The 13,337-nt window shown below is 34.9% G+C and overlaps 1 protein-coding gene across 1 annotated transcript in view; it reads right to left on the bottom strand.

Annotated features, from left to right (window-relative positions):
- Positions 1-1,415: 1,415 nt before the first annotated feature.
- nkx3-2 (NK3 homeobox 2) overlaps positions 1,416-13,337 on the bottom strand; it is a 24,054-nt gene continuing 12,132 nt past the window's right edge. Inside the window, exon 2 of the mRNA XM_062039588.1 lies at positions 1,416-2,217. Coding sequence (XP_061895572.1) covers positions 1,796-2,217 — 422 coding nt within the window. The 3' untranslated portion in view covers positions 1,416-1,795. The remainder of the gene's footprint in view (positions 2,218-13,337) is intronic.

Raw genomic sequence — 13,337 nt, 5'->3', positions numbered from 1 at the left:
GGAGTTTGCATGTTCTCCTGCGTGGGTTCCCTCCGGGTACTCCGGCTTCCCCCCACCTCCAAAAACATGCACCTGGGGATAGGTTGATTGGCAACACTAAATTGGCCCTAGTGTGTGAATGTGAGTGTGAATGTTGTCTGTCTATCTGTTTTGGCCCTGCGATGAGGTGGCGACTTGTCCAGGGTGTACACCGCCTTCCGCCTGATTGTAGCTGAGATAGGCTCCAGCGCCCCCCGCGACCCCAAAGGGAATAAGCGGTAGGAAATGGATGGATGGATGGACTTTAATAAATGCATAGCTGTGCAGTTTTTATTTTTTTTAAACGTTCAAAATTAAATCAATAAAACTACTCACACTAAAATTCTATATATTTTTTGGAACTTTTTGATATAATTATTTCACTTTTTAAATGTATTTAAAACATTTTATTTTATTGAATGCATATCCATATTTGTGCAGTTGTTTTTTTAATCAAATTATTTTTTAAATTTAATCTTCTATAAAACTACACATACAGAAATAAAATTATTTTAAATACATATTTTAATATCATTATTTCACTTTTTTGAGCAGGTTCTTTTTTTTAATGCAATGTGGGGGGTAGGGGGGTAGCTATGTTGTACTGGGACCCCAAGAAGAAAAAAACTCTGTCATTTAAATATGTAAATTATTTAAATAAATTTAAAAAAAAACATCCTAAATGTTAAAACAAAATAATATACAATAGCTGTAAAAGTTTAATAATAATGTTACTTGAAATCAAAGTAAGAATATCTAAAACCTATTTATCAAAAATATACTTTACTCAACACAGACGACTTAACGTCGTCAAACGTCACCTTTAAGCATTCATTTGGTAAAAATATAATAAATCTATTATGTGGCAGCGTAGGAGAAAGTTGCACTTTTGCACCTCTTTGCACATAAGCGTGGTGCGTTCAAGGACCCTAAAATGACGTTAGAAACAGGAGTTGTCTGCATTTTTTAAAGACAGTGTAGACACAACTCCCAGGAAATGAACTAACAAAATTGTAATGATATTAATAATGATGTATTATTATGATCGGTGTATTAGCTAATCTTTACTTTACATTTTGATATTTATATTTAGATCTTTAATGACAGGTTATATTCCTATTCTGTCCACTTTATTTTGAAACCTGTTTTTTTTTAACAGATGCAAAATTATTTAGGGGGGTTGTCTAGATATGTGGTTAGATAGATTAAAAGGGGCCCTTCAGGAGTCTTGTGTACGGGGTCCCAAAATGTGCTGTTACGCCCCTGCCTATCCACGCTGGTGACATTGTTTTTGAATGAAATTGCCGCGTCACGCTGTAAAAAGTCCCCCGATGAATGAAAATAGCCCCAAATGATATGAAGTGTATGTTTTAATATTCTTTGAAGCATCCAAACACACACACCCACACACACACACACACACACACACACACACAAAACAAACACACTTTTAAAGAGGCACACTCCTTGCCCACAACACCACAAGTTGAGTGTTTCATGCGGTCCAAGAGCCTACCTTTACTGCACAACAGAGAGAGAGAGAGAGAGAGAGAGAGAGAGAGAGAGAGAGAGAGAGAGAGAGAGAGAGATCACAACAATAACGCCTGCAACAATAAAGTCCAGATCACTGCAGAGGTAGGACGTGACGAGAAAGGAGGAGGGGCCACAATTAAGTGTCCAATCAGCCTCAGGGCTCCTTGATTGACTTCTTCTTTGGTTCAAAGGTGACTTCCCGGCTTGGGAGTGTTGCAATAAATAGAGTCCCCGCCCGGTGTGGTCACTGGTTGGCGGCGCATGCCAGCGTCCAGGCGGGCAGGCAGTAGGCGTAGGGGTAGTAGTAGGAGGGCTGCAGGGAGAGCAGCGGGGGCCGCAGCACCTCCCCCGGGCCGTACTGTCTCTGGTCGTCCCGCACCAGCACCTTCACCGCCACCTTCTTGGCGGCCGGCGTGGACGCCATCAGGTCGGCCGCCATCTGCCGGCGCTTGGTCTTGTAGCGGCGGTTCTGGAACCAGATCTTCACCTGAGTCTCTGTCAGCTTCAGGGAGGCGGCCAGGTCGGCCCGCTCCGGCCCGGACAAGTAGCGCTGGTGGTTGAAGCGGCGCTCCAGCTCGAAGACCTGGGCGTGCGAGAAGGCCGCCCGGGAACGTTTCTTCCTCTGCTTGGGCTGCTCGCCGCTCTTCTCCTCCTGGGTGCTCGAATCTGCAATTGACACGCTTATTAACGCATGTCATAGACACCTATTAACACATGTATTAAACATGTCATAGACACCTAATAACACATGCAATAAACATGTCATAGACACCTATTAACACATGTAATAAACATGTCATAGACACCTATTAACACATGTCATAAACATGTCATACACACCTATTAACACATGTAATAAACATGTCATAGACACCTAATAACACATGCAATAAACATGTCATACACACCTATTAACACATGTAATGAACATGTCATAGACACTTAATAACACATGCAATAAACATGTCATAGACACCTATTAACACATGTAATAAACATGTCATAGACACTTAATAACACATGCAATAAACATGTCATAGAACCTATTAACACATGTAATAAACATGTCATACACACCTATTAACACATGCAATAAACATGTCATACACACCTATTAACACATGTAATAAACATGTCATAGACATTTAATAACACATGCAATAAACATGTCATAGACACCTATTAACACATGTAATAAACATGTCATAGACACTTAATAACACATGCAATAAACATGTCACAGACACCTATTAACACATGTAATAAACATGTCATACACACCTATTAACACATGCAATGAACATGTCATAGACACTTAATGACACATGTAATGAACATGTCATGGACACCTATTAACACATGTAATAAACATGTCATAGACACCTATTAACACATGTAATAAACATGTCAGACACCTATTAACACATGTAATAAACATGTCATAGACACCTATTAACACATGTAATAAACATGTCATACCCACCTATTAACACATGCAATGAACATGTCATAGACACCTATTAACACATGTAATAAACATGTCATAGACACCTATTAACACATGTAATAAACATGTCATAGACACCTATTAACACATGTAATAAACACTTAACACATGTAATAAACATGTCATAGACACTTAATGACACATGTAATGAACATGTCATAGACACCTATTAACACATGTAATAAACATGTCATAGACACCTATTAACACATGTAATAAACATGTCATAGACACTTAATGACACATGTAATGAACATGTCATAGACACCTATTAACACATGTAATAAACATGTCATAGACACCTATTAACACATGTAATAAACATGTCATAGACACCTATTAACACATGTAATAAACATGTCATAGACACCTATTAACACATGTAATAAACACTTAACACATGCAATAAACATGTCATATGCACCTATTAACACATGCAATAAACATGTCATAGACACCTATTAACACATGTAATAAACATGTCATAGACACCTATTAACACATGTAATAAACACTTAACACTTGTAATAAACATGTCATAGACACTTAATAACACATGCAATAAACATGTCATAGACACCTATTAACACATATAATAAACATGTCATAGACACTTAATACATGTAATAAACATGTCATAGACACTTAATAACACATGCCATAAACATGTCATACGCACCTATTAACACATGTAATAAACATGTCATACGCACCTATTAACACATGCAATAAACATGTCATACACACCTATTAACACATGTAATAAACATGTCATACGCACCTATTAACACATGCAATAAACATGTCATAGACACTTATTAACACATGTAATGAACATGTCATAGACACCTATTAACACATGTAATGAACATGTCATAGACACCTATTAACACATGTAATAAACATGTCATAGACACCTATTAACACATGTAATAAACATGTCATGGACACCTATTAACACATGTAATAAACATGTCATAGACACCTATTAACACATGTAATAAACATGTCATAGACACCTATTAACACATGTAATAAACATGTCATACACACCTATTAACACATGCAATAAACATGTCATACACACCTATTAACACATGTAATAAACATGTCATAGACACCTATTAACACATGTAATAAACATGTCATAGACACCTATTAACACATGTAATAAACACTTAACACATGTAATAAACATGTCATAGACACCTATTAACACATGTAATAAACATGTCATAGACACTTAATAACACATGCTATAAACATGTCATACGCACCTATTAACACATGTAATAAACATGTTATAGACACTTAACATGTAATAAACACATGTAATAAACACGTCATAGACACCTATTAACACATGTAATAAAGACTTAACACATGTAATAAACATGTCATAGACACTTATTAACACATGTAATAAACATGTCATAGACACCTATTAACACGTGTAATAAACATGTCATAGACACTTATTAACACATGCAATAAACATGTCATAGACACCTATTGACACATGTAATAAACATGTGTAGACACTTAACACATGTAATAAACATGTCATAGACACTTATTAACACATGCAATAAACACTTAACACATGTAATAAACATGTCATAGACACTTAATAACATGTAATAAACATGTCATAGACACCTAGTAACACATGTAATAAACATGTCATAGACACTTAATAACACATGCAATAAACATGTCATAGACACCTATTAACACATGTAATAAACATGTCATACACACCTATTAACACATGCAATAAACATGTCATACACACCTATTAACACATGTAATAAACATGTCATAGACATTTAATAACACATGCAATAAACATGTCATAGACACCTATTAACACATGTAATAAACATGTCATAGACACTTAATAACACATGCAATAAACATGTCACAGACACCTATTAACACATGTAATAAACATGTCATACACACCTATTAACACATGCAATGAACATGTCATAGACACTTAATGACACATGTAATGAACATGTCATGGACACCTATTAACACATGTAATAAACATGTCATAGACACCTATTAACACATGTAATAAACATGTCAGACACCTATTAACACATGTAATAAACATGTCATAGACACCTATTAACACATGTAATAAACATGTCATACCCACCTATTAACACATGCAATGAACATGTCATAGACACCTATTAACACATGTAATAAACATGTCATAGACACCTATTAACACATGTAATAAACATGTCATAGACACCTATTAACACATGTAATAAACACTTAACACATGTAATAAACATGTCATAGACACTTAATGACACATGTAATAAACATGTCATAGACACCTATTAACACATGTAATAAACATGTCATAGACACCTATTAACACATGTAATAAACATGTCATAGACACTTAATGACACATGTAATGAACATGTCATAGACACCTATTAACACATGTAATAAACATGTCATAGACACCTATTAACACATGTAATAAACATGTCATAGACACCTATTAACACATGTAATAAACACTTAACACATGCAATAAACATGTCATATGCACCTATTAACACATGCAATAAACATGTCATAGACACCTATTAACACATGTAATAAACATGTCATAGACGCCTATTAACACATGTAATAAACATGTCATAGACACCTATTAACACATGTAATAAACACTTAACACTTGTAATAAACATGTCATAGACACTTAATAACACATGCAATAAACATGTCATAGACACCTATTAACACATATAATAAACATGTCATAGACACTTAATACATGTAATAAACATGTCATAGACACTTAATAACACATGCCATAAACATGTCATACGCACCTATTAACACATGTAATAAACATGTCATACGCACCTATTAACACATGCAATAAACATGTCATACACACCTATTAACACATGTAATAAACATGTCATACGCACCTATTAACACATGCAATAAACATGTCATAGACACCTATTAACACATGTAATGAACATGTCATAGACACCTATTAACACATGTAATAAACATGTCATAGACACCTATTAACACATGTAATAAACATGTCATGGACACCTATTAACACATGTAATAAACATGTCATAGACACCTATTAACACATGTAATAAACATGTCATAGACACCTATTAACACATGTAATAAACATGTCATACACACCTATTAACACATGCAATAAACATGTCATACACACCTATTAACACATGTAATAAACATGTCATAGACACCTATTAACACATGTAATAAACATGTCATAGACACCTATTAACACATGTAATAAACACTTAACACATGTAATAAACATGTCATAGACACCTATTAACACATGTAATAAACATGTCATAGACACTTAATAACACATGCTATAAACATGTCATACGCACCTATTAACACATGTAATAAACATGTTATAGACACTTAACATGTAATAAACACATGTAATAAACACGTCATAGACACCTATTAACACATGTAATAAAGACTTAACACATGTAATAAACATGTCATAGACACTTATTAACACATGTAATAAACATGTCATAGACACCTATTAACACATGTAATAAACATGTCATAGACACCTATTAACACGTGTAATAAACATGTCATAGACACTTATTAACACATGCAATAAACATGTCATAGACACCTATTGACACATGTAATAAACATGTGTAGACACTTAACACATGTAATAAACATGTCATAGACACTTATTAACACATGCAATAAACACTTAACACATGTAATAAACATGTCATAGACACTTAATAACATGTAATAAACATGTCATAGACACCTAGTAACACATGTAATAAACATGTCATAGACACATAATAGCACATCGTCAGACACTTAACACATGTAATAAACATGTCATAGACACCTATTAACACATGTCGGACACCTATTAATGCATGTAATAAACATGTCATAGACACCTATTAACACATGTCGGACACCTATTAATGCATGTAATAGACATGTCATAGACACTTAACACATGTCACAGACACTTAACACATGTAATAAACATGTCAGACACTTAATGACACATGTAATAAACATGTCACAGACACTTAACACATGTAATAAACATGTCGTAGACACTTATTAACACATGCAATAAACATGTCATAGACACCTATTAACACATATAATAAACATGTCATAGACACTTAACACATGTAATAAACATGTCATAGACACTTATTAACACATGCAATAAACATGTCATAGACACCTATTAACACATGTAATAAACATGTCATAGACACTTAACACATGTAATAAACATGTCAGACACTTAACACTTGTAATAAACATGTCATAGACACCTATTAACACATGTAATAAATACTTAAAGGCCTACTGAAACCCACTACTACCGACCACGCAGTCTGATAGTTTATATATCAATGATGAAATCTTAACATTATAACACATGCCAATACGGCCGGGTTAACTTATAAAGTGACATTTTAAATTTGCCGCTAAACTTCCGGTTCGAAACGCCTCTGAGGATGACGTATGCGCGTGACGTAGACCGGCGAACACGGGTATGCCTTCCACATTGAAGCCAATACGAAAAAGCTCTGTTTTCATTTCATAATTCCACAGTATTCTGGACATCTGTGTTCGTGAATCTGTTTCAATCATGTTCATTGCATTATGGAGAAGGAAGCCGAGCAAGCAAAGAAGAAAGTTGTCGGTGCGAAATGGACGTATTTTTCGAATGTAGTCAGCCACAACAGTACACAGCCGGCGCTTCTTTGTTTACATTCCCGAAAGATGCAGTCAAGATGGAAGAACTCGGATAACAGAGACTCTAACCAGGAGGGCTTTTGACTTGGATACACAGACGCCTGTAGAGAACTGGGACAACACAGACTCTTACCAGGATTACTTTGATTTGGATGACAAAGACGCAGACGTGCTACTGTGAGTATGCAGCTTTGGCTTTTTTTTGCGTATGTACGTAACTTTTTAAAAATATATAAGCTTTATGAACCTTGGGTTAGGTGAACGGTCTTTTGGGCTGAGTGATTGTGTGTGTTGATCATGTGTTTGAATTGTATTGGCGTGTTCTATGGAGCTAGGAGCTAGCAGAGGAGCTAGGAGTTAGCATAACACGTACCGTACCGTATGTGCGCGTCACGTACGTAACTTTTTAAAAATATATAAGCTTTATGAACCTTGGGTTAGGTGAACGGTCTTTTGGGCTGAGTGATTGTGTGTGTTGATCAGGTGTTTGAATTGTATTGGCGTGTTCTATGGAGCTAGGAGCTAGCAGAGGAGCTAGGAGCTAGCATAACAAACACGCAGGTGTTTTTATGCAGGATTAATTTGTGGCATATTAAATATAAGCCTGGTTGTGTTGTGGCTAATAGAGTATATATATGTCTTGTGTTTATTTACTGTTGTAGTCATTCCCAGCTGAATATCAGGTCACCCCCGGCTCTCACAGCATCTTCCCTATCTGAATAGCTTCAACTCCCCACTAGTCCTTCACTTGCACTTTACTCATCCACAAATCTTTCATCCTCGCTCAAATTAATGGGGAAATTGTCGCTTTCTCGGTCCGAATCTCTCTCACTTCATGCGGCCATCATTGTAAACAATAGGGAACTTTGCGTATATGTTCAACTGACTACGTCACGCTACTTCCGGTAGGGGCAAGCCTTTTTTTTTATCAGATACCAAAAGTTGCAATCTTTATCGTCGTTGTTCTATACTAAATCCTTTCAGCAAAAATATGGCAATATCGCGAAATGATCAAGTATGACACATAGAATAGATCTGCTATCCCCGTTTAAATAAAACAAATTCATTTCAGTAGGCCTTTAACACATGCAATAAACATGTCATAGACACCTATTAACACATGTAATAAGCATGTCATAGACACCTATTAACACATGTAATAAACATGTCATAGACACTTAACACATGTAATAAACATGTCATAGACACTTATTAACACATGCAATAAACATGTCAAATGTAATAAACACTTAACACATGTAATAAACATGTCATAGACACCTATTAACACATGCAATAAACATGTCATAGACACCTATTAACACATGTAATAAACATGTCATTGACACGTAATAGCACATGTCATAGACCCATATTAACACACATCAGACACTTAACACATGTAATAAACATGTCATAGACACCTATTAACACATGTCATAGACACCTATTAACACATGTCAGACACCTATTAATGCATGTAATAGACATGTCATAGACACTTAACACATGTCACAGACACTTAACACATGTAATAAACATGTCAGACACTTAATGAAACATGTAATAAACATGTCATAGACACTTAACACATGTAATAAACATGTCAGACAATTAATGACACAGGTAATAAACATGTCACAGACACTTAACACATGTAATAAACATGTCAGACACTTAATGAAACATGTAATAAACATGTTATAGACACTTAACACATGTAATAAACATGTCATAGACACTTAACACATGTAATAAACATGTCATAGACACCTATTAACACATGTAATAAACATGTCATAGACACGTAATAACACACCAGACACTTAACACATGTAATAGACATGTCATAGACAATTAATGACACACGTAATAAACATCATAGACACTTGACACATGTAATAAACATGTCATAGACACCTATTAACACATGTAATAAACATGTCATAGACACGTAATAAAACACACCAGACACTTAACACATGTAATAGACATGTCATAGACAATTAATGACACACGTAATAAACATCATAGACACTTGACACATGTAATAAACATGTCATAGACACCTATTAACACATACAATAAACATGTCATAGACACGTAATAACACACACCAGACACTTAACACATGTAATAGACATGTCATAGACAATGACACACCCGATAAACCTATCATAGACACTTGACACATGTAACAGACATGTCATAGACACTTAACACATGTAATAAACATGTCATAGACACCTATTAACACATGTAATAAACATGTCATAGACACCTATTAACACATGTAATAAACATGCCATAGACACTTAATGACACATGTAATAAACATGTCAGACACTTAACACATGTCATAGACAATTATTACCACATAAAATAGACACTTATTGACACATCATGGACACTTAATACCACATGTAATAGACATGTCATAGACACTTAATAATTTAATATAAACTTATTAACACATGCAATGGACACTTATTAACACATGACAGACTTATTAACACATGACAGACACTTAACACACACGTAATGTACAGCTATAGACTTAACATGTAATATTCATCTATGCACACGTGTAATATACATCTATACACACCTATTAACACATGTAATAGACCAGGGGTGGGCAATTAATTTTCACCGGGGGCCGCATAAGCAACCCGAGCACTGCTGGAGGGCCACACGACAATATTTCAATTAAATTTTGCTCAATATTATTTTTGATATACCGTAAGATAAATAATAATGATGATAATAATAATAATAATTAATAATAATAATAATAATTTAATTTAACCTCACTTAACTTTATACAAAAGCAGATTGCTTTTGATGGTCACTTTATCCTGCATTGTCCAACATTTTTCCCCATCAGATTTGGACAACCATCTGTTGTTAAAAATAGTTTTTAATCATATTTATTTTATATTGTTTTTTATATTGGTTTTATATGTAATTGTTTTTTCTTTTTATTCAGTCATTGGTGGAGCTAAGGATAATATTTGAATATTGTTTTTAATATTGTTGTGCAGCACTTTGGAAACATTTTGTTGTTTAAATGTGCTATATAAATAAAGTGGATTGGATTGGATTGTCACACCTGCCAGCTTGTCCCATTTCAGTCCTAACATGTCCAAACACGCATTTACCTATGTGAACAAGTCATTACCTGTGGTTGTCTCTTCAATTGACTGCATGGCTGCCACCTACTCCGTGATTTGAAAGTCTGCAGTTATCCCACATAAGAAGAAGAGCAGCTGGAGGTGTCACGTACATCGCAGATCTCATCCAAAGTTAGCGAAAAACAGTCCATGTCTCCGGGCATTATCAGCGCAACAGAGTCCAATAAGCACTCCTTAATAAACTCTCCGTCAGAAAACGCCTTACTTTTTCTGGCGCTTTTGTGAGAAATGACGAAACTTGTCCTGACGGCTGCATCTCTGGGGGTGTGAAATATGGCAAAAAGTCCTTGTTGGGTTTGCAGTTTTACCATCAACGCATCAGCCTCCCTTGCGCGCGCTTCATCAGACACATTCCGGTATTTTCCCTCGTGTTTCTTCGTGTAGTGGCGATTAAAATGATATTCTTTAAACACAGCAAGCTGTGTACCACACATTAAGCACACGGCTTTACCATTAATTTATGTAAAGAAATACTTGCCAGTCCAAAACACGCCATTCGTCATCAACTTTTCTTTTTTTAGCGTCTCATCACTTGTCGCTGTGCACCTGCACTCACAGGTTCCCCCCGGACATATGGCATGAATAACACATTTCAAAATAAAAGCAGCACAGTTGTATTGCGCGCACGACATAGATGTTTTTTAAACTTTATTTTGTAATTTGTTATTGCGCCGTTCAATTCACTCACAATCGCACACGCGCATACGTCCACACGGAAGTAATACAAATAACGCTTTTCAAAACAAAAGCAGCACCGTTGTATTGCACACTCGACATAGATACTTTTTGAAATGTATTTTGAAATTTTTGATTGGCCTCACGCGGGCCGGACAGGGATGCGCAAAGGGCCGGATGCGGCCCGCGGGCCGTACAATGCCCAGGTCTGTAATAGACACTTAACACATAATATACAACAATAGAGACTTTTTAACAAATGTAATATACATCTATATACACCTATTAACACATGTAATATACATCTATAGACCCATGTAATATACATCTATAGACCCATGTAATATACATCTATACACACACATGTAATATACATCTATAGACCCATGTAATATACATCTATACACACACATGTAATATACATCTATAGACCCATGTAATATACATCTATAGACCCATGTAATATACATCTATACACACACATGTAATATACCTGTACATCTATAGACCCATAGACCCATGTAATATACATCTATACACACACATGTAATATACATCTATAGACCCATGTAATATACATCTATAGACCCATGTAATATACATCTATACACACACATGTAATATACATCTATAGACACATGTAATATACATCTATAGACCCATGTAATATACATCTATACACACACATGTAATATACATCTATAGACCCATGTAATATACATCTATACACACCCATGTAATATACATCTATAGACCCATGTAATATACATCTATACACACCCATGTAATATACATCTAAACACACCTATTAATAGACACTTAACACATAATATACAACCATAGAGACTTATTAACAAATGTAATATACATCTATAGACACTAATATGTACTATACATCTATAGAGACTTACTAATACATGTAATACACATCTAGACACTTAACACATGTAATATAAACTCATAACACATAATATAAATCTATAGACATATATACGCACGCACACACACATATATATATACTGTACATACATACATACACATATATATATATACATACATACATACATACATATATATATATATATATATACACACATACACATACACACAAATAGATACACACACACAGAGTTTATAATTCTTCACGTTTGTTACTTTTGAACCCTTTTACATGAAAAAAGTGACTTCTGTTTTGTTTGTTATAGAAAACAGACATGGCGACTTCACATGACACACACACACACTCACACTCACACTCACACTCACACTCACACTCACACTCACACTCACACTCACACTCACACTCACACTCACACTCACACTCACACTCACACTCACACTCACACTCACACTCACACACACACTCACACACACACTTTATAATTCTCCACGTTTGTTAATTTTGAACCCTTCTACATGAAAAAAGTGACTTCTGTTTGTGGTTTTGTTTTTGTTATGGAAAACAGACATGGCGACTTCACACTTTATAGAGACACTCACAGGAATGTCTTTTTCCATTTTTTGTTTTACAAACAGAAGCCAAATTTACACCCAAATACTATTTAAAAAAAAGTGTATTACAAATATTACAAATA

Source organism: Entelurus aequoreus, linkage group LG28 (genome assembly GCF_033978785.1).
Source record: "Entelurus aequoreus isolate RoL-2023_Sb linkage group LG28, RoL_Eaeq_v1.1, whole genome shotgun sequence".
Classification (NCBI taxonomy): domain Eukaryota; kingdom Metazoa; phylum Chordata; class Actinopteri; order Syngnathiformes; family Syngnathidae; genus Entelurus; species Entelurus aequoreus.
The sequence above is the reverse complement of the archived record's forward strand: the minus strand, read 5'-3'. Positions and strand labels throughout refer to the sequence as shown.